The 24,714-nt window shown below is 38.0% G+C and overlaps 1 protein-coding gene across 1 annotated transcript in view; it reads right to left on the bottom strand.

The window, feature by feature from the left end:
* LOC128714697 (tyrosine-protein phosphatase Lar) overlaps positions 1 to 24,714 on the bottom strand; it is a 113,092-nt gene that overhangs the window by 39,935 nt on the left and 48,443 nt on the right. Inside the window, exons 2-8 of the mRNA XM_053809572.1 lie at positions 21,555 to 21,593; positions 20,980 to 21,111; positions 20,530 to 20,688; positions 8,642 to 8,824; positions 2,126 to 2,512; positions 1,853 to 1,986; positions 1,416 to 1,566 (exon numbers count right to left, since the gene is read on the bottom strand). Coding sequence (XP_053665547.1) covers positions 1,416 to 1,566; positions 1,853 to 1,986; positions 2,126 to 2,512; positions 8,642 to 8,824; positions 20,530 to 20,688; positions 20,980 to 21,111; positions 21,555 to 21,593 — 1,185 coding nt within the window. The remainder of the gene's footprint in view (positions 1 to 1,415; positions 1,567 to 1,852; positions 1,987 to 2,125; positions 2,513 to 8,641; positions 8,825 to 20,529; positions 20,689 to 20,979; positions 21,112 to 21,554; positions 21,594 to 24,714) is intronic.

The raw sequence follows: 24,714 nt of genomic DNA on the forward strand, positions 1-24,714 counted from the left end.
AAGGCCCCAAATATTTGTTTGTACGATTGATTGCGGTTTTCCGGAGAAAACATGCTTTTCATAATAAACGGGAAAGTTAAGACCTTTCGGTTTGAGGCCAGCCAAGAAGAAAAGATCAGCCAATGCCGTCGTACCGATGGACCACGGATGTTACGCATGTTATTTTATACGTTTCAATGATTGTTTGATTTCGACAGTTGTCTTTCAGGTAGTTTAAGTGAGAAAATGAGTACGGAGAACATTACTTAGTGGCAATACGTGAAAAATGGATGAAAATAATATCCGCATGTTTTATTTATATAAACAATCAATGTTCTGTAAAAGCTAAATTTACGCTACTGTATCTATTCAAAAGTTGTGATAAATATCTGTGAACGTATTTGCAGTACACAGACCACAGCTTAAAAAATATATCGCTTTCCAGCCACTGGTAATCAATAAAGTTTAATCGACGAGCAAATTCCCACACGTTTCGCAAACTATGCTGAGCTGAACCAGGACCATGTACTGGAAGCATGAAGCGGAAAAAGTCTAGCTGATGCTGATTGAAAATGATTCACGGCTTGCCACTCGATGCTATTACATTCACTTTTAATGAAGATAAATTGCAAAAATAATGAATAATTGGCTGCAAAGTGATTGATATTTAATGAAAATAGAGTCCCTCGGACGAGTCTGATAGGCTTCTAGCTGTCTGTTGCCAGCATTGAATACTAGCAAAGTATGTCTTCGTGGTGCGTTAACGCGTAACTGGCAAGAAGAAAATAATAAATTTAGAGGTATTGTGGCATTAGGCTGTCGACGACTGGCCGAACATGGTAAAACAGTTTCGGAGTCGAAAAATACCTTTTTCAATGCGCCTATATGTTCAATGCGCCTTGCTACGCATAATCCTAAATTGAGCATTAATAGATGTAAAAGAGAAAGCAAATACCCATTGTGTTGTTCTATTTGTTGTTGTGAGAATCAATAAAGGAAAATAAGGAAACTAATATCATATTATGTGGTGTTTTACACCCATCATAAACCACGATTGTTGAACATCGTAATTTTAGTATTTTGAAATCTACTGTGAGCTTATAGAACGATATTATTTATGATGTGCATAGTTGTTTTTTTATATATTAAGTTATATTGAAAGGCAAACTGTTATATAACAAGCAAACCGACAATTGTTTTGTTATATTTTAAATTGAAACCCCTTACACATATCAGTACATAAAAAAACCTTTTATAGTAAATGTAAATAAACTACTTGTAACGGTCAGACGCGCTATGTAACTTGCATGTTTGTAGATTTATTAATTGTGTTCATGGTTAAGCTTGTATGATGAGGTTGTTGATTAAAATTTGGTTTCATTTAAACTACAATAGTTATTGTATTGCGCTGTTGTTGTATTTTAGCACTTGTATACCTGTCTCTCCGGTAGTCGTTGTGGCCGGTAGTGACGGTGGTCCTCGGCCGATATTATTCACTGCAATAACATAGAACTCATACTCGGTGTACGGGCTCAGCGTTCGTACTACATAGAACATCGTAATAATACCACTAATCTCACTGAAAGCCTGCAAATTTTACCGCAGTGTAATCGTTGATTCGTTGTCCGTTGATATTGTGTCCGCGACGTAGTATGTTACACAATACAGACCATTAAGAGCACGCGTCAAGAGTACAATTTCATGAAAGTAAAGAAATAACATTCAAAACCATTAATAAAAATGTCAATTATTCTGTGGCGTTGTTGTCGTCTCATGATTCCATGAGTTTCCGGTGAGCAATTGGATCTGAGAAAAATGATCCACTCTCCCTACTGTAGAGATGGAGGTATATTCGTTACAGCATGGTACTTGCCTGATTTGCGTTCTTTGGCTTATACTGTATAACGTAGTACTGCAAATCTTCTGGGCCCTTGTAAGACCACTCGAGCCGTACCTGTGTAGCCGTTACTTCCGATATTGTTACATCCGTGGGCGCAGCTGGTAATGCTACAATTAAAAAGAAAGACGGTCAAGAATGAAAAAAAAACACGTTTATTCAGTTCACCAATCCATCAAGATCAAAATTGCTGAACCAGGGGCTTGAAAGGTCGTTTCTCTATCCGACATGGGTTTACTTGTCACTTACATTGAACTTTGACCAGTGAGGTAGCTTCGATGACACCGAGGTTCGATCGAGCGATGCAGGTGTAATTAGTACTGACTCGTATGTCAGTTAGCTCCAGAACGTTCCGACCAACGGGGACATCATTTTCTGGCGTTAAATCCTGATCAACGCCCTTGCGCCACTTGACGGTCGGCATCGGCGAACCGACAGCTACGCAAGTGAGAGTCAGATTGGCCCCTAGCATGACTTCGTACACGGGCTCTGGTGGGCGCGAGAATGTTGGTGGAACACGTCGTACTTTCACGTACAGTGGCGTCGGTTTTGTGTGTTCCGTTCCGACCGAGTTTTCAGCAACACACTCATACTTTCCCATGTCACTTTCTTCGCTGTTGTCAATTTGTAGACTCCCTGTGAATAGCATGAGAGAAATAACAAGGGGAAAACGAACAAATCAGCAATCAGTTGATCGACTAAACCTTTCGTTGTGGTACTAGGACTTGAATGTCGGGGATGCATTAATAAATTTTCTTCACGATTATGGTACACGAATGTATCGTCAAATTTAAGTTGCGTCTAGCGGAGAACTTGCTTGAACAAAAGTAGTATGAAATAAGACGTAACAATTCGGAACGATTGGTCTGTGAGATTTATTTCTATCACCACATCAATGTCAATAAGACTCGAGTAAATGGTTACATCACAATCTGTAGTTGTAGAGCGATCGAATAATATATTTTATAGGAACGTACGCATGTAAAGAATATGACGAGTGTAATGTTTTTTTTTATTTAATGACGAGTGTAATGTATTAAGATGTGAATAAAAACGCGATAGTTAAAAACTCAAATATAGTTCATTTCACACACAAATAAATTAACACCTACATTACAGAAAACCAAAAAGTCAAGCCCATGTTCGGTTTTATTAGTTTTCATTCCATGCGAATCATGTGCTATCACAAAATACTTCCCGCATTACCATTAACTTTTACGCATGCCATACGTAAAAGTTTTTGCGAAAATCGTAGCTGAAACTCTATCCATTAGAGATTGTTCTTCCATGTGCTTTGCTTTCGGTAGTGTTTTATGTCAGTTTCGATCGTAAATTTGTAAATAAACTAACCAAAAAGACTCATGGGTTTGAAATTTAATGCGTCGGTTTATTGTATGAATCAAAGAGATCCAAGGGAGTATGGGTCTACTATGGGTTTTATTAAACGTTTTGAAAAAAAAGCATTTTATGAAGGTCAAAAGTAGATAATAATAAAAAAAAATCAGGATCAGCGATGGAGTGACACATTAATGGGCAATGTGTGTCCAACTGTTACGATCCTTATTATTCGTTCCTAATTCATTGTGGATCGGATTAGCTTCGGTGACTGTAGTTAAAAATGTTGAACGAGCGTACTAAACATTCATCCCCAGTAATCGGAAGCCATTTCACTGTCGAAGTGAAATATTTTCTAGCCTTAGTTCAATCTCCAGGGTCGCAGAACGATCATTAATTCAGAGTGTCATCCTTTTCACACGGGGGTGGTGGTCAAGGCGATGAAGACAACAGCACATATTCTACAAACACAAGCGTCACTTTTTAAATGCGTATTCGTTACATAAACCTAAAGACCCATTCAGTTCATTTACTTTTTGCGACCTTACGATCCGCCGCACATGCTTGCACTTGGTACTTACTACTACCGAGACCACCCGAGTCGAGCCGCAGTTACAAATAAGCTGCACATAGTCTGCTGGTCTGCTGGCATAGTCTGCTGGTGGGAGCCATTTTTATCATAAAAATGCATAATTTATGTGTGCTGAAAATTTATCCATTATTTATGCATGGGATTTTCTCGATGTGCTAAATGGGCTTGAGACATACGCGAAACGGGAGAACCAACCGAAAAGTTTCACCGTCACTACCTATTGCGTCCATATACAGGAAGGAAGATATATTTGCACAGTAAATGTTTGCTCGTTGCGTCCTGCAACTGCACTCGCATTACGTGCTAGTATGAGGGTTTTTTTTAAATACTTTTTTGCCAAATCTTGAATGTGTTTTGCTTTCCATTACATCCAGAAATAGAGAGAGAAAATGTGCACGTGGAAATTTTTTGTTTCTTACGAACTGAATCGTGATATTGAAAATAATTGTTTGGCTTGTTTCAAGACCTAGAAACAAATCAATGGTTAAAACGAGAAACGTGACCTATGTCAAGGCTATGACTCATGAAAGATAGTACAGGGGATTGTGCAATAAAACTAGGAAACAGGAAAAACCACACCATCCTCGAGTAATCGTTCAGCGAAATTGAAAAAAGGAAATCAAACTTAACAATGCTGTGAGTATCGTGTTACTTGTAGTTCCAAATGAAGGTAGTTTTTGCATATACTTGTTGGCAGTAATAGACAAGTTTAGTGCACTGAGTAGCAGTACAAGGTTCAAAGCAATGGGATAAAGTATAGTGAGATGCATTGACTGACCCAAATTGCCGCCTTTTTTACCAAATGCCAGTTTTTCTTTTTGCTTGATTTATGCTCTTCGAGGTGTCGCCTTGTTTCTTTTTGCAAATCGAATGCTTGCCGCTACTGCGGTTCACACGAACACCAAAATGGAAAGCTTTGTTAAACCGTAAAAAGATTCCAGGCTTATGAGCTACGGTCGTACGCTGCAACATCTCGGGGTTGGTACGGTCCTTCATTGGATTCACTGATTTCACTAAGGCGATTGCCAACGATACCATTGACCACACGCTACTGCTATGGGATTGGATGTGGTTGACCGCGGACGCAAGCAACGGGAATGGGAATGCGGAACAGAGAATGCTAGGGATAGATATAAAAAAATAAAGCCTCCGAGCATCAGTCTCCTCCACCCGTGGAATGGTGAATGTTTAGGGTGGGAAAAACGATTTAAGAAAAGTGGATAGGCAGTTCGTTTAATTGGGCACTAATGTTAGAAGAGCGTGAGGAAGCGTGGAAGCATTCGGGCGTTGTTCAACTGGCCGGAGCGATAAAGTTGATCGGGAGAAGTGAAAAAATCATACAAATTCCAGTACCTCTCGTACTTCCCATCCTTATTTGTTCGCGTTCTGGCTTGGGATTGGGCGCTTTTAGCCCAGCAGTACCGATGTAGGAAAAGGTGGAAATCAAATTTATATGAAATTGCTTCCCATCCATCTATCCTGCCAGCCTGACCTGTTCCTGTGACGAGGGGGGAAGGAATGTACGATCCACACACCGCGTTTTCCGGCCGTTGGAAAAAATAACGAACCAATCTGTGGTCCAAGATGAAGTCCACCCGGAACCCGGTCGAGTGGACCATTTTTTGGTGCAGGGGAAATGAATTGATGGCTGATGGGAGTGCCGCTACCGGGAGGATTTTAGAACGAAAGTTACCAAAGGGAAAAGCAATTTAACGATGATGATATGTGAACTTTTATGGAAATTGGTTCGTTCCGGTTGCCGGCAGGGTTTTAGAGTGCTTTCCCGCATCCCGGGACTGGTGAAGCTAAATTGGAGAAGTGAAAGTAGGGGAAAAACAGAGGGAAAACATAAAAACCTACACCTCGGAGGATGAAGTGTACAGTGTACGGTAGCCGAGATTCTTCGTCACTGCCACCATTGAGCTAGATTCCTTTGCCACACCGAATGCATCCGAATGTATATTGGAGGGGTCAAAGACCATGCTTACTGTGAGAAGAATGATTTTTGGCACGGGGCATGAAAATGGTAGAATGTGGCCGCTTGTTATCTTGCCGTGAAATTGCTGTCTATGATTTGTTGCTGTCAGATACTGCTATGCCCTTCCGGGGGTGTTGTATGTTTCGAAACCAGAAACATTACCACTGTCTGTTTAGCAAAAAAAAACTCCAAGTTAAAAAAAAACTGAAACACAAAGAGCGAAAAAATACAGAGGGTCTCTCATAGAGCTTTTAACTTTTGGCGGTAGAATTGTTGGAATTGCTATGAAGAAATATTTACCGATTACAAGTACTAAGAAATAGCATGTGTACGTTAATAGAAATATAATTCGGATTTAAATGTTTAGGCTCCTTCTTTCAAATATAGCATAGAGTCCCTAGCATGTTTTAAAATAAAAAAAAGTTTCAAAAAATGCTGTGAATAGTTTTTTGAAGTCTTGAAGTCTTGTAAATTAGTTTCTAGTGATTCCATTTTAAATTAATCACATGCAAGGGTAGGTAATATTTTTTTACTCAAACATGGATGTTTTACAGATAAAAATATCGAAAACCTGGCGATTTGTAAGAAAAAAACACCAGAATCTTCAATATGAAAAATATTTAGAACAAAGGCTCTTTTATCTAGTACTTGACTAATAATTCTAGATCTGGATCAATTGATGACAAAATGCAGCAACCGCACTAGTGTTCCTACACTCTGGTGCGATTGCGTCATTGTACTTCAAATGGAAGTTTAATCGTGTAGCAACAACTTTGTACATTATAAAGCGAAAACGATCAATTTTGTTATACCGTGTGGTGACTGCCGATGTTGTGACCGAGTTGCCCACTTTTCCGAACCATAGGGACCAATTTATTGACATAAATTTGGCAACATTTATAAACAATACAGCAAATGCCTACAAATAACCAACACAACTAAAAGCACCGAACACCCAACATCCGCACAACCATACGCAGAACCATTGTACCACATTTGTTTTATTTCTGTCTCTACGCGGCCGGAGTCCCGCCTAAATCTGGACCTTGCCGAGCGAATCATAAATAATTTCAATATAAAAAGTGGTAAAAAATATGGCTCCCTACGGAATACACCGTATCGTTCGTTCGCGTCAATCGAACCGTACCAATCGGTCTCCCCCGTTAAAAAGGGTGGAATCGATGAGAAATTCAGACACAAAAAAAAAAATAAACGAAAACGATCCAACCGAAGGATTGAGAGGCCGCAATCCCTTCCAATCAGAATTTTGCGATAGGAGTAAAGAGAGCGGGAGGATTCGGGCTAGGTGATGGAGAGGTTGGGTTCGTATTACTCATTAATTAGCATGGGAACATTTCGCCCATGATTAATGCATCATGATACCGAAAAATTCGGACCGTATATTGGTTAGTGGAAAATTCATAAAGGTTGCTGTAAACAGCCAAACGTGAACATGTGTGGACGTGCAAGATGCTGTCGGCAACGTAATGTATGCAAGCGTGGGCTCTTCAAATATAAAACGGCTTTTTGCGTAAAGGCAGTTGTGGTTCATCAGACCCCAAAGGATCTTGTTCACATGACTGGCCACTGCCAAAATGCTAGAATAATCGTTGTGCCGTACAGTAATTATCGACAGTACTTTAAACTACGACAAGCATTTGAGGCTACACTGTAAAAGTAAATATATTCTAAGGTAATCTCTGTATCGATTAAAAGTAAACCGTATTTTTTACGGAGTAATTATAGTATTTCCGACCAGTTACCACGTTGCAAACAAAGACTGTATATATTATTTCATTATCATCGAGTGCTCAAACGATGCACAATATGTTACAACATTTGGAAGAGGAAATTTTTGATTAATATCGCATCGATAAATACTTGTAAAATTTTGGTTGAAAAAACAGCATTCCAACCGTGCGTACTGCACTTACATAATGTTTCATTACCAAACGGTTCGTGTTTCATTGAGGTTTGGAAACAACCAAAAACGATGGTCAAAACGATAGCATTTCCTGACCAACTGCCATACAACTTTCTTGTGTGGCAGTAGCATTAACAGACAAGACACTGAACATTTCAGAGCGTAAATTTGTGTTTCAGCTGCTAACCACAGCTTGGACAGTGAACTTTGCACATGTTTGCACCGTGGTTTGTGTAAAGATGCGATGAGCTTGCAAACGGCAGATGTGTTGGGTGAGGTTGGACCAGTATAAAGATGTACAGTTTGCGTTGGCACAAACAGCTTTGTAAGTAACATCAATTATTTACTAGTTCACCCTGCAGCCATACTCCGGTCGGATTCGATATTAAGTGATGCATCGACTCTGGTTTGGCAGCACGATTCGTTGCTCGGTTGTTTGGACTCCGTTGAGTGTGATACTCAAGAACTTTTGTGAGAGGCTGCGTATATGTGACCGTTGCATAAAATAATGCAGAAGTTGTTGTAGTTGCGCGAGGACAATCTTTGGTTCAATCGCTGAGTAAACCGCTCGGGGAACCGCAACGAATCCATAATAAATGTAATGAACAAGCATCTCATTTACGTTTGCATGGTCAGAGTATATAATCATGTACGGTACGGACACAACGGTAAAATAAGCAGCTGGAGAGTAACTTTGTACGAACGATCCGTACGCCTCCAACGACTCCTTCACAACTGTTGCACGTGTTTGTGTGTGCGTGTATGTGACGAGGAAACGGGAACGCATAATTGGTTTCTCCGAACCCAAATGAACCATTAGATTAGACGGTATTACTTGCGTCAGAGTATTTGTCTTCTTTCTACGGTTATCGATGCGAAAGTACAAATACTGCAACAAAGGATCTAGGAGGTAATGAGTGTGGAACGATTGCTTACCTTCACTGTTGATGCTGTAGCGTGGATTAGTCATATCGACTCGCTTCATGTCTTTTATCCAGTAGATCTTTGGCGGTGGTGAACCAGTTGCCTTGCACTGCATCACGGCCGTATGACCCGTTTCAATTACACGAATTGTGGGAATTTGTTTGATGACGGGGAATCCAGCAGGTGTTTTGTCTCCTGAAAATCACACAGAAAGAATGAAAAAGAAACCTGCTCAATACATGTGTGTCGTTACAGCATACGCAGTGGCATTAGGGAGGAAACGTAGAAGAATACAGTACGAGGAATATTTATCGACAATTATAATGCATCATTGATGAGTGGTCCTTTTACGCGCTAAGCTAGACCATTTCGGATGTTCAAGTGGTGGTGGATAAAACATGTAGCTTAATATGTTTTGATGGCAAGTAGCAAATGGCAAAACAAATGTTTAATTATAAAGTAAGAATAAAAAATTCAAAAGATGTAACCAAACCAAACCAAAGCGATCGACGAAACCTTAAACTGAATATTGTTAAAAACTACTAGGAACTCTCTCTCCATATCTTTTTCTGTACCATTAAGATATCATTACGACGTCCCATTTTCGTTCTAATTATGTTATACAACACTATACTTCAAACTAATTGCAGCATAATAGTCATGAATATTTGATTGACTGAATAATTATACATATCTGTTACATATTGGATCGACGACTTGTCAAAATTGTGTCAATATTTTTATGAGACATTTTGAACTTAACTACCAATTTCTTTAACCAATGACTTAGTTTTGCGACAATACAAAAGTTACTGTACAATCCGGCTTTGTAGAGCAACGTGCAACTTGCATTTCGCATCCATTAAACAAAGTATTATAAAAGAGGAAATCAAACGTTTGATTTCCATTAAAAAAGAGAATATTCTATTCGGATGTAATTATTGTGCATCATTCACTGTCATCACAATCTTTTTTATACGAGAGGTCAAATATTGAAAACCAACTGACATGGGACATAGTGTTGTTGTAGTTTTAGGTTGTTACTGAATTAAATGAGAATTTTGCTATCGCAGGGCACTCGGTTTTCTCCGAGGTTCTGAGGAAAAGTGCGAACCAGCCTTAGGTATCATAATGTCACATTTCATTCGGCCTGCTACAATGACATGGTCGACAGAGTGTAGAAATAACTGGACTGCTCTAAATGTGGTACCGAAATAGTAGGTACGCAGCATCCGTTTCCGTGTTTGGCTCGACAACAGGCAGACTTGCGTCAAACACTCGGTGTGACATATTTCGCCATCTCTAGGTAGGGTACTGATAGGGGGAAAAAGACACGTCATCGGGCACAGTGTACGGGTGTTATTGCGCGAAAAGACACGGGTCCGATGTTTTTAACGCTTCATTGGAGTAAACCGTCGCTGAGCTTGAAAATAAATCATTTCGATGCCACGTCAAAAAGATTCTTCAGGCCTAGGTACCGTAGCTATGCTGGCAATACTGTCATGAAAAAGGTGGACGTACGGTGGACATTTCATTTAATCTATCTGTCCGAAAAAATGAAGAACGACGCGTAAATGGATAAAGCGAGAGATGTACAGCTAGATGATGCTTATTACATTTCCGTGCGCTACGCAACTTTGATTGTAGTGTAAAGGTGTGGAAGTAATTTATGTTGCAGATCTGAAGAAAACGGCACCATGCTCAAAAGGATGTGGACTCGACGCAAAAGATAAGATACTGTTGATACTGATCAAAAAATTTAGTTGTCAACTGTTGTTTGACATAAATGGACTTAGATGCATACTAATGGGATTTTGTTGATTTATTTACGAAATTATATGTAAAATATTGTTTACACTACGATAGTGATTGAGTCTTTACATTTGTTAAAAAAGATGATGAAAAGATGTTTAGAAGAAAATCTTCTTATTGTATGAGTACCATACCATCAACCATATGCAAAAGTACATGCTTTAAGCACACAGGATGATGGTTTTACAAGGCTAATATCAGAGCGATGTAAAAATGATGAGTGTGGAGTACCCACCGGTATTTTGCTATTGGAGACCAAACATATAAAAAAGAAAGCAGATTCTTAGTTTTTGTAAATATAAATGGCGCGCAATTATTATTGAAAAAAAATGAAATTCTAAACAAGACAAAAACGATTTTTTTCAACAAATTAATCACAGTGATTTGTATAAATGTAACCACATCAGGTTTCCCCATTTATTGCAGTTACACATATGTATGTTTGTAATCTTGAAACAACGAAAACAGCTGGATACATTTCATAATAATCTGTTAGTTGGCACCAGCAAATCTATTCAGTTCAGCCGTAGAAACAGCACAGTTTCGATTTGACCATCCAAATAATCGGTTACTCGCGTTTCATACACATTAACAGACACCAGATAAACAGAACAAATTGAATACTCTGGCATCACAAAACACACCATTGTGGTCTTGACGGTAATGCACTTTCTTAGTTGACTATTTTGGCTGCGTTTTTGCTCACAGATCTATTGTTGGCTGGATGTAGCATAATGTTTATTTTACGGTGAGCATAAAAGGACCAGAAGAGAAGAACGAATTAAGTTACGATGTTTTGCTGGAAAAAGCTACGATCCGAAAAGGTTGCACTGCACCATGAAAACTTCTGCCATTTTCATACCGGTAGCTTCACCAAACATCATGCACCAAACACAGTAGCAAACCCATTCCTGGCGGCACTTAACGTTGCCCAGACGTCAGACTAACGGCCCGATGTGAAACAGGCAAAAAGTGAAAAATGTTCACATTGCTTCTGGGTCTCCGCACCGCTGCTCACTAGAGCAGTAATATTTTCGTTCTACATTACAACGCATCTTGCCAAGTCTTCCACTACCTTGAGCCAAAGGCAGCAACCGTGCTGGCTGGTCCACAGTGTGTGCAAGATTTGCCCCAAAATCTCCCTCTGTGGCTGACAGCTGTTGACAATATTTTTGGACATTTTAAACTACAGCACAACCCGTTTCTGCGGATTGCAGAAAATGTTTTAAAGCATTACGGTTCGGCGGGTTCAAACAGAAAGATGCAGTTTTGCTATGATAATGAAGCCACCACAAAGTTCTCGGCAACAAAAACACACAGTTGCTGATATTATCTAGATAAAACACATGATAGTGGTATACAACGCAATGCATGATACATATAACGTGATGTTATATGATATAAATGATGTTAAAAGCTGGATTTCATCATATTTCAAGGTCATTATTATATTGACATTGCTCAATGAGATGTTACGAAAAAGTAGTAACATCTGGAAATAAATATAATTAAGCATATTGATGAGTGCAAAAATTCTTCACATTTAATTTAAATATAATATCTTTCGTATAAAGCAATCGTTTGTTTTTGAGCCATAAAAAAAACCGACATCAGTTAAGTGTTCGTAAAGCTTGCTCAAAATTGTGTTAAGCATTACTCTGGTAAGTTCTAACGAGCACAACACAAACGAAAACAGTACTATCGACTTCGTCCGTTTAATTTTCGGAATGTATAATAAAACTTTTTCCACAACCAAAGAGCTACGTTTCGGAATGATAATCGTCGGACCCGGAACTGCCCAGCCCATGACACAGTGTCCTAGGGCAACAAATAACCAAAATCCTAACAAAAATCATAACAAAGAACCGTTCGAGAGTCTATCTGCTTACGCTCGAGCTGCTGTGTTATGATGGGAGAGGTTTTGGTACAGGATGGTAAAAAACGGGATAAATAAAAACCCCGAGCAAGGGGATAGGGAAACAATACATTTTTGTTTGAGTTTCCACTTAGCAGTCCCTCAGCGGGCTGTTTATGAAGTTAATTTCTGAATAATGTTTTTATAATAGACCTACTTTCTCTCGGTGCCCAAAATTGTTCCATGAGCAGCAGACAACGCAGTTGTGTGAATTTATTTATTTTTTTTATACCGTTTGTTACGCTAACAACAAATCCCGGCGGCATTTGTGTGCGAGATCCGTTTATGGCGATTATATCAAAGCGAATGGTGCTGATTTTATTTAATATATCTTAAAATTATTTAAAAAAGATCTTAGACTGTAGCAAAAAGATGTGCATGCGATGATACGAGTCATCAATATTATCGGGACAAGTATATGCTTTAGTCGCTATATTATCTGTACTAAAACATGTTGATGAAAAAGTATTTAAGCTAATGAGCAAGTCCCTGTAACCGGACTCTTGTATTTGATTTGTTACAAAAAAATAATACAGGGTGACACTCGGGATAAGGTAAGTTTGGAGAAGGAAATGTCTTCAAACGAATGTGTATTGTATCTTAGATTAAGCAACCTTTAGTTATAAGCAATATGGCCTGGCCGTTCTTGTTGATTAAAAAAATAACAATAATACGAAAAAAGGCTTAAAAGAAGAAGACAAATGAAACATTAGATCTACGGTTTTAAACAACTTGTGTTCACTTTCAACAGTACAAACAGGAGTGAAGAAATAATGTGGAAGTTATAAATTGAGCAGCCCGGTTTACACGTCTTGGAATTCATCAATCCTTGAGCTGGTTTAATTAATAGCTCTGCTTTAAAAGATACACGCCTAGATAAATCTGAGTCTAACCACTACAGTTTGTTTATCATGTGATTTATAGCTTAAATAATCCATAACAAAATGGCTCAGGAAACCAAACAGCGATAAGATTAGAACAATACCTCTACGAGTTGGTTTATCAAGTAACTTAGTAAGCGCCTATTTATTGTATTGCAGCATGTTTCGTTGATTATCTAATTATTCGCATTATTTTACGGTTTCGTTGAAATGTGTTGCCTTAAGATTATGCTCTTTAACACTTGAATAGGAAAGACAGATACTTATAATGGGTCAAAATATGCAAACGAAATGCGTTCGCATTTTAAATTTGAAGAGCCCTAATTTTAAAGTAGCGGTAATGAGATATTACCAATTTGCGCCGGGAAATTTTGCATTGTTATGAAATGCTTTACGAAAGCTAACATTTTTGAGAATTTAAATTCTGGTGCCATACACATAAATGTTGTTCCTTTCCCTTTAGTGTGAGGACAAGGATGTTCGTTCCAGACGTAGTGCGACAGTGGGGCAAATGATGCTGTAAACATATTCGCAAAGCAAGCAAAGTGTAAAATCTTGTTTGGCAGCCCTTGTTAATGAAGCAGTTTGTGAGGGAATTCCATTAATCTAATTGTCAGCCCGTATGTTTGCAAATAACGATCTTGACGGTTATGAGTTTTACAGTTTTCTCTCGATTTCAAAATTTACCAACAATAGAGAGCACAGTGTAGGCTGTTCGAAAGATTTATCACAAAAATTACAATTATCAGAATTGAAGATATAATGCATATAAACTTAATGAAATGTATTTAAATATTTGTTTTCGTGTTATTTGTTAAATTATAGAAAATAAACTATAAATCTTAATAAAAAAAATACAATAAATACATGAATAGTAATTAATCTAGAATAAAACATGTTTAATAGAATGAAGGTCAATTTGCAGAAACATATTTTATTTGAAATACGCATATTCCACAAGAAAACTATGAGTAACGTGAAACATTAAAACAATCTGAAGTAATTCAGAAAAATATCCATATAAAACATACACGTAGTAACTAAGATTAGGATGGAACTGATAAGCATTTTTCATCGTAGAGGTTCACATAAAAAGAAAAGCACGATAAAACGTGAATAAGATTCGCAATGGTACATGGACCTATGCATTTGTTCGTTCTGGGATAAGAATGTATAAGAACCTAGCAAATGTATTAAACTTTGCAAACTTACAGTAGCATTTCACATATAATTGAAACAAAATAATACGTGAACAACGTTAACGTCGAGCATAATTGAAATTAATTGTAATGGCAGCATTCATTTGCTGGGAAATTTTCCCTTTTCCTAACATGTCCTCACTCTCACCATGTGAACACACATCTAACAGTGCAATAAACAAAGGTACCGATATTTTGTATCCTACCTCTGACCGCTCAACCATGAGGGAAAACGGACCTTTCCTAGTTCGCACGTCGGAAGGTCCAGTGGTTGTTCTATTTACTTTACAAGTTTTACTTTGTCTTCATTGAGCAAGCTCATTTACGTGGGTTGTACTTCCACCATTCCTTTAACATTGAAACGCTGAAAAAACTCTGAACCAAAAGATAGCACCATAGCTGTACCTAGATTCAACAGTCTTACAAACGGACGCATGAGATGGAGAATTAAAAGAAACAGCAAAACCTCGCGGTTTCATGAGTCAATAACATATCTCTTCATCTACGATGACCATCCACATACTAACCGTATCTGTTGGTAGTAGCTTCGTTCCACCACTCTCTTCGTCAGGTAATGTATACCGATTGTTTCCAGAAATATCGTTGCCAAATGAGAAATCAACCCACAGTGTGGGTACCGAGCTAGTTCTCGCCTTCTTCGTTCTTCGCCTGAAGTTCTCAACACTATCGCAACAAACGATCGCATTTTCGTATACTCCTTCCCCATTTAGCGCTGCGACAAGCGTAATGGTCGGACTTATCAGGACGTTGATGGGACGGGTAGGGCAATAGCTTTTCTTTGGGAAGCTCCTAGCCAGAAACTTTACGGTATTTCACATAACCCGTTCGTTAAACGATGTAACGGTCTCTAGGTACAGTTCTAAAATGATATAGTGAAACTTGTTTTTGAACGCACATACTCATACGTTAAATTTTTGCTTCTCAAGGAAGAAATGTTGCGGTTGTTTACAACATTTAAATATTGAATATTTCGGGAAGAAAAACGATTGTAAATTGTCAAACATTTAACCATTCTGTAAAAGAAGACAACTACACAAGAAAATAACCTCAAATAAAGTTGAAAATTTTATGTGTTGTGTATCAGTCGATTTTAGGTAAGTACAAGATTTAAAAACATTTTATGCATGTTTATACAACAAAAATAATATACTTTTTCTAAAGGCGCTTCCACTGGCAGTAATCTTCTTTCCTATGCACATAAATGATAAACGGTTAATTGATGATAATAGAATTTTATAGCAGAACACCGATTGTAGATGATGAAATTGAAAGTTCGCGAACTATTCGTAAGAGCTTTGTATATATTTCATTATTTGTTGCGCGAACAACTTTCCAACACAAAAGTGACAAAAAAATAACATAACCTTTTATCGCTTTTATTCACAAAACAATGCCGTATTATGTTGTTTACCATGGGTTTCCATAACAGGGTAGACGATTCATGAGACTGAAATGCAGCTACATCTGAATTCCGGGCGAGAGAGAAATACATGAGCACTGTCTTTTTGTCCTGTGTATGCAATTCGGTGTATTCGACGGCAAGAAAAATGGGTCGTATAAAGTGTTATTCTTTTGTTCTGCTCCTACACCTTCCACCGGACCGTACAATTTCTTGAAGAAGTACTCCGTCCAGCGTCAACTAGGCGGAACCGTGCAACTTCCGTTTTGCGACAACCAAACTTTTCTTTCATGGTAGAACAATGCAAATTTCTTCATTTAAGCAACAATGAACATTGTAACTACAGGTCCATTTGTAGCAAGCCTTGCATCGTTTTAGAACGCCTCTGACTTAACACGTGCACTAGCGGTGTAGCTGTTGGTAGCTTTGCGACCAGGCGCCTCCATTGCTGATACTTGCCCTTGCAGTGCTATATGGTCAGCCTGTGAATTTCGAGTGATGTTCATTTGGTGCCGGACTCAATACCGCCCCGTTCTTCAAGAACTAAGCACTGAGCTAAAAAGGAACAGTTATTTGGCCGTCGTTTGATGCATATTCAAATGTTCGCTCCTGCTTGGTACTGTCGTTCAAAGGCGTCAACTGCGGATTGTAATTTTCATTTGAAAAAAAAGAAAACTTTTACAATGCGCGGTTTCGCATTGCCAGCAATACTATGTTTGTAGTGTTATTTTTTGCATTCACTTTTTTCAGTAACTTGTGTACCAACCCGAAATGGGACAATGGTTCTCAGCAGCAGCAAAACCAAGCGCCGTGAATAGTGCTTAAGGAGTCATCTTCAAGCCGTTTCTTTGCACCGGTGCTGCTTCAAAATCTTACGTACTTCTGTAGAGTCTGCTGCAATGCTGAAAGTATTTCGGCGACTAATATTCAAAAACCTTACGAACCAGAATTATAGTGAAACACTTGCGCGGTGGTGCACATAAATATAAATGCAAATTTATACAACATTAGCATAAAAAGAAGTTTCGCTGGGAAGTGAATATTTCGAAACAGGAATAAGGAAGACTTGGATCCGTCTTGGATTAGTGTCTCGCTTTTCGTTGTTCGCACTGCATCTTTCATTCGCACGATTGTCCAGTTGTGCAATTCTGTGTGAATTGTTTCGTTTTGTGCCATGGCAGTGAGATTTCACTGTGGTCGTCGTAGGTAGGTGTGGCATAAGAAAGGAAAGGCATGCCAACCGTTGATGTATTTGCAGATCGAACGTCTTTTGTGCAAATGTTCAATTTATGCATGTACAAACACTTTTCCGATTATCTTGGATACCTCGCTGTGAGATACATTAAATCTGATGGCATGTTATACAAAGAAACAAACAAATACACAAAATTAACTGGTTTAGTAAAACGGTAACGTGTTTTTGGAACAGATGTTAAAAAAATTCATTGACATATTCAAATGAAGCTTGATCTGCATCTAGTTGCTTCTAATGGAAACTTTCAAATGCATAGGAACATTTACAACGAATTAAATATTGAAAATGCTTTTCAATGACTGCACAAATTCGAGTTCTCTCTTGTGGAAAGTTCAGTACTACTCTTGTCTTTAACGTTTGTTTACCGCACCTGTTCGTCACGGCGTCTCGCAGCTAAATTTGGATGTGAAAAAAAGAAAACTTAACCATCCAACAATTTTTGCTTTGCACCCGACAGCACACAATAAACGAGGATGCCACACAATGCTATGGCAAATTAAAAATTAAAATAGAAATGGATGCAGTGCAAAACAATTTACAATTCGGGAACGGTGCTAAACGAATGCTGCACGAACCGGGGAATGATGTTGACGTCTTTTCGAGGATCGTTTTGTGCAATGGCAAAAAAATCGCTCATTGTGAAGCACAGTGGGATCGTAGAGCGTAGGAAGGGTTTGCTGTGAGGGAGTCGTGAAAGTAGGCTGTATAAAAAGCATCCTTTTTTTTACAAATCCATCATTGAAAGACCAAAAGCGCATGGCATTAGCGAGTTGCTTTTAGATACTGTTTCGAGTCACTGATGCAAGCAGATCTATTAGTGCGTTATGAATAAATAATTGGCAAAAAAGCCGGGCATGATTTACTAATAGCCAGCCAAGGATAATGGTTTATGGTTTGGTTTTGGGCTACACAGCGTTCGAAGAAAGGGCCAGATTCACTTTTTAAAGTAATATTGCACTGAAAGGAGACTAGAATTATACTAAAAATGGTACATTTTATAACCATTGTAGATTTATTAACTATATAAAAGCCACTTGACCTTACTTGCAGTCTAAAGTCGTTGAGCATTAAGCAAAAGTCGTCAAATTGTAGGGAACGTGTTTGTTCATCGAACACATTTCTCATAAGATTTGACAGTTCTGGCTCAGTGTCCAATGTCTGTAGACCGCCGGGTTACTGTCGATCCTATGATATATTGGAAGAAACGTTCTAATTCTGGCAGTTTGCATGTTGAACCATGGTTAAACTTATAATAACATTTTTTTTCTTAAATGTATTTCTTCTTAGTAATGTTTATAAAGAAACTATATTGATATGGTCTCTTCTAGGTGCTATGAGATCAAGGTCATTGATTGAAATTTTGAGAATAATGCAAAAAAAAACAAAAACACAGAAAATAATGAATGTCTCAATAATCTAAGTGAATAACAAATCAGCATATAATCATCCATAATGAGGTAATTCCGCAGGAGAGTCTATTAAAAAAGTTTAACCCTCTGTCAGTTGCCAAGACCAGATAAGTTGTATAAAAATCCACATTGTAGTGGGTGAGTGGTGTGTTCAATTTTGCATTTTATTAAATACACAATACTTCTGAGCAAAAAAAAAGGGAACTGTTATAAAAAACGTAAAATTATTGCCTCACTTTTCGTTACTCGGTTCTTTGTTCTCCTTCCAGAGTCTCGTAACTTTTTGAAAGAAAATGAGAAATGCTCACTAAGCAGAGAACATATTTTAGGTAGTCCTCGACGGAGTGCAGTGCCAGTAACTCTACAAGTAAAGAACCAAACGAAACAGAAAAAAAATCGGCCAGATAAGGAGGGAAAAAATATTAAACGATTGAAAGGCACTGTGAGCAGCCGGGGAAAAGTTGGTCGCGTTTTTTTGTTGTTGTTTGTAATATCCCTACTGATGGTTTATTGTTTTTGTTCCCAAAGCGCACTATTACGCTTCCTCCTCCGCTATACTTTATTTGGTTGTTGCTATTTCACTTGACCTAACGAAACGCACAGCATGAGCTTGTCATCTTGAATAAATGGATAATACTGGTTGAACGTTATTGGTGGTACGTTTCGCTTAAATTACGCGAAGAAAGTTGTGCCCCGCGAACAAACATCGCTCACTTTCACGGACACAAGTTTTTGAACCTCGGGGCATAATTTATGCGTCATATTGTTAAAATACCACCAAGGTTGTAGAAATAGTTTCATACAAATGTTCGTAATAGTCTCAACAGAGGAACAAACACGCAGTATTTAAAAACTACATGTTACAATATGTAGATTGTAGCCAGCGATTCATATATTTTTAAATGGGGCATTATTTCGTGAGACTATGATTGTTGTTATATGCTGCGACATTTTATATTTTATTTTATTTTTTACAAACCGACCTAAACATCCTTTGAGGAGTACGAGAACAAAATTATTTTTTTTTAAACAAATAAATTCCAACTAAACAGCTATAATTAACTTTCAAATAATTTAAAATTGCTTATATTAAAATACATCTAAGCACTTTGAAAAATTAATGATTGCGGTTGAGTTGTTGCGTTCTACGACCCATATCATATTTAATGATGCTCATTGTTTGTTACCTGCCCTAAAGGTAATCAGGTTCAAGCTTCGTCGGGTGTATGAACTAAACATGAAACAAACATCATCAGAGGAACTGTAAATGACGTAAGGTTTTTCCTGTTTTCATAATCAAAACAAACAGTTTGATTTGTGAGCAGTAACAACATCACAATGTTCCGAAAAGTATAGGAATTAAATGATAACAATACCATGATATGATATGTATGATATATCATATATATCATTTAAACTTAGAAAAGATTATTTTTATATATGCATACCATAGAATATACTAAAAGTTATCTAAACAACTATAACTAAAGCAAATAAAGCGAAATTGTAGTCAATCAATTAAAGTACAAATCTAACGAATTGATAATTTGAACGGATAAAATTGAATTGTTTTTATGCATTTTGCAAAAATGCATTTATTTCTATCATCATTGGCTGCTCAAGGAGAAACACACCATTCAGGATTATTAGCATAATATGAGGAAATACTCTTAATTAATCATGCAAATCACTTCCCACGTCGACAGCATAATCAACGTTGGCAAATTTTCTGCATAATTTGGACAGCGCAAACTGCGCGCAAACGTTCCAGAATCGTTTATCTTGAAAATTGTATCCAAATTGGCCCTGAATTTAGTAGGAGGATGGTGTGAAAAGTTTAACCACAAGTTGCCCTGATTCTATGCGTTCTTCACCGTGAACGATCCGATGCGACTCCCGTCTAAGAACAGAGGACCCGTAAAGTTTTGTAAGTCCTGCAAACTCTTGGTGTTCGCGTTTTCACGGAGGGGGACCCAATTTGTGCACATTATACATAACTTGTCACTTACCTTCATAAACGGTCAGCGTCGCCTCGGCCGAAACTGCATCACCGACGCCATTTTCTGCCACACATTCGTACGGTGCATCGTCACGTCCAGCACGCACCGGTTCAATTCGTAACATTGAAACTCCATTAGCGTCGTACACTGTGTATCGTGACTGGGTCACTGTAAGTATAGGTTGCAAGCGTGTGAAAGGTGGATAAAATATTGCATCTCATGCAATTCGCATCACTGATTTTTACGGATATAATCTGAACAGATGTGACGGAATGCATTATTCTTGACACATAATGATTAATGGATATTGAAAGGCATGTTTCAATCGCTATGTCGCTGTTGTTTGTTAGTTCAACACAGACAATGTGAGGGGGAATTGTAATATTAGCTTAGCTTATTTATAGCTTACATCCGAAGAATCAACATGCAGAGGTGAAAAAAAGTAATACGAGTACTTACTCATAATCTTTTTGCTATTTTTGCGCCATATAACCGTTGGTTGAGGATCTCCACGAGCTGCACAGAAAAATGTCGCCACTCCACCTACTCGCACTCCCTGGTTCACTGGCTTCTTGATAATCTCCGGGGGATCTGTAGAGTAAATAAGAAACAATAGGAAATATTAAAAATGGTTGAATAGCTGTAAGTTTGAGTACATTAGACTCAAACAAACCATTTTACAATGGTTTATTTTACAATTTTACAAAAGTATGAAATTTTTAACGTTTAAAATAGACAAAAACAAACGAATGAACACCATAATACAAAACGAAACTCACAATTAATTTTTGAATAAAAAAAAATTAGCAGGAAAAAGTCATATCTATTCGAACGGTATTTTAATTGAAATTTATGTTAATTCTTAAAAACAGATATCGTTTGGACTTATTAAGAAATGTGAAACAAAATATAAAACTGTTCTTGATTTAAATTATTCATTACAATTGAAAACAAATACAGTGTTTCAGTTTGTGATTAGATTTCCATTTAGTTTGACTGAAGCATCACACTTTGGCATCACACCAGTAACTTACGTGTCAGATAAATGAATGGAAAATCCGAAAAATTTCCATCTGCAATAGTCGGACGAACGGTAACAGAATTGAGTTTCACATTACGGACAAACGGTGATGAGATATATTGCACAAGTAACTCGAAGATAATTTCACAATCGTGGTTACGCATTGTTCTTTTGCACTACAAACAACACCGTTTACGCCATTTTTCTTATTGGAGAAATTGAATCTTTGCCTATCATTAGCGCATTAGGTGGAACATTTTTCTCGCAAAATAAATGGCAACTCTCGTTACAGGTGTAATAGATCGTTTTATCATGCACTAAGATTTATGACGCGACATATATTATTTACGTTTCGGCAACTGTTAGAACTTATGTTTTTCTTATGCTAAACAAAAGCATTATTGCATTATGGAGGGTAGGAAAGGGAATTGATGCCTCAGAAAGCGGGACGGGTGGATTGATTGAAGCGGAATTCTAACATTCGAATCGGAATAGAAATTGATGACACATGTCGTGTCAGTATCCTGTCTTACGCCGCTTTAAATAGATTCTAGGAAATATTGGTAAACAATGAGCAAAGGCTTTCATATTTATTTATCCTTTCGTTAGCAGCGAGTGAAAAGCCAAGGTAGGCACGCATGATTGTTCCAAAATGATACATCCCGACACCTCTAAAACACAATGCTCTATTTCCTATGCCGGTACTTTACAGACGTATTCTATAGCTTCCAGCAGCTTTTTACTGACACCCGCGTGAACTCTTCGCTCTGCGAACCAACGCAAGATTGATGACTTTTATACGAGATTTGTATACTAATCGATTTCAGCTTTCTCTCATGGAAATAACGGAAACTTCAGCGTTCGACGCTTCAGACTGGCACATTCTTCATGCCGCTCAACCGAAGCGAAAGTGATTTTAATCGTTTTCGGTTTATGTTTGTTTCTCAACACTTCTCCGCAAAAGCTGCACACTTGAGTGGAACGTGTTTTGTTCGCTTCGGTCGAGACAATAAATTTTCCGAGCACATAAATTTGCATACGGAGGCAGGATTAAAGGCAGATTAACACCAATTTCATCTTTTGAGACAATGGATTTATTTTTAATATTAAACTTTGTCTGTGCCTGAGGTGTACCGCTGGTAGACTTTGCATTGGATACATAATGTCTGAGCGACTTTCGGTAACCGATACCGAGGTAAACGATACACAAAAAAAAAAATAAAAGTACACTTTATGGCATAATTAGCATACTCCATGGTTAAATGAATCAGAAATTTCTAGTAGGCGGGAATCATTTTGATTATATGTAACTTCTGAGATAAATCAATCTGAATAGCCAAGCAGAATATTACTACACATTTCCAACATTACTACTCAATAACCTGAATGATTATATAAAAGAATGAATAATTCATTTGATAACAGCGCCATATAGCATAGCAGCTGACAGACAATTTAATACCAAAGTTCTGCTGACTTAAAAATTATTCTAGATTAGCGGCAAATTTGTAATTATAAAAAAAAAAAATCAAATTTACTAGCTACGTCATCATATACCCTGTAAATAAAAAATAAAATGGAGCATATCCGCAGAAGGTAGCATAAGGTTTCCCGATGCGACCATTTATCGACTACTTGTTTAACATGGATAGTAAACCATATATTCAAGTTTGAATATTTTGCAGATTATTTCGTTTTTCTCAAAACAGTGTAAGGGTATGACGTAGGAATTATCATCATCATCATCATCTATGCAAAACTATTAACTTATATTTCACACTCATTATTTTCCAGCAGAAGCAGAAATACTATTAAAAAAAAGGTTTTATTAGCGTCATGGCTGAACAAAATTTGTTTATGATTATTTGTTTGCTCTTTTCGAAGGGTAAATTTGGTATTTGATATTTTTCCGAATCTACAGAGATCATCTTCTACAAGCAAAAGCCTAGTTTCGCCTAATGATGAACAAAGAACCAGCAGAAAATATTATGGAATCTAACAAACGTACGCACACAAGTGAATGCAAATAACGAGACTAACCCACATACTCACTGACACTGGTATCTGAGACTAAATTCCCGAAGAAGATGCTGCATTGATACGGTGCTGGAACAGAGAAATTTTTACTTCGTGCACCGGTCGAAAACATGACCAGATATTGACGGAGCCTGGCCACAATTACGAGCGGCGAAAGAAAACAGATTGTGTCAGTCGTTGAATAAGAAAAAAGTACAGAAAATCAACCTGAATAAAACTAAGCGGACAGAGTAATACAGGAGGTGCGTTGGGTATTCATGGCTGTTTGGTAAAATGAAAAGATAATGTCGACCTAATTACGTTTTCATCTTGTTGTTTCATTTGGTACAAAGAAAAACTCTGAAGAAAGCTCACCCGGATGAATATAATTCGAATTTCGGGGCATGCCAGATTCGAAGGTGGAAGATAGGAACAAACACCGAAACAAAAGGGAAAAAAGGCTCACTTCACCCTGCATATTCGCTCGCGTTCAGGAGAGCAGACCACGAGCAATGATCGAGACAAAGGAAGAAACCCGGATTTATATGTTCCATTGCTATACAGATTTGTGCCCATTGCTCTTTCAACAGCTTTTCGGGACCGCTGATAAGAAGATCATCTCGCTTTGCTTTGCAATCAAATGAATGTTCAGTATAATTGCCACCACCATCTTTCCATTTGCATTCCTGTACACAATGATGGCGGGTTTTCTCTGAATTCTCTTTCGTCTTCTTTTCGTCTCCGCTTGATTTTGCCAGGCAAGCTGAGCATCTTGGCGAATAAAAATATGCGGGCTTGGCAGGTCCGTAGGCGACGACGTTGACGCCGTTGTAGAGCGTTCCATGAGCCATTTTTATTCAAATTAGATTTTCAAAGACTCTTCCTTGCTGAACATCGTTACGGTGGAAAGAAAGGGGATTGTGAGGGTGTTTGTAGAAGAATGGTCGCACCACACATAGCACTGAAGCGGAACCATCCGTACCGAGAGATGTACCGATAGCAATAACTAGCCCGAAGGTCAAAGGTAAACAGCGCGCACCCAGCGGAACGAGTTCGTCGCTAAAGCTACTAGTACCGAGTACCGAGACAAGGTAGGATCAAACAGAATTGCTGATCAACCGCAATTAGTTCGGGCAAGTTTTGATTAGGACCCTCTG

The sequence above is a fragment of the Anopheles marshallii genome, chromosome 3 (genome assembly GCF_943734725.1).
Source record: "Anopheles marshallii chromosome 3, idAnoMarsDA_429_01, whole genome shotgun sequence".
Classification (NCBI taxonomy): Eukaryota; Metazoa; Arthropoda; class Insecta; order Diptera; family Culicidae; genus Anopheles; species Anopheles marshallii.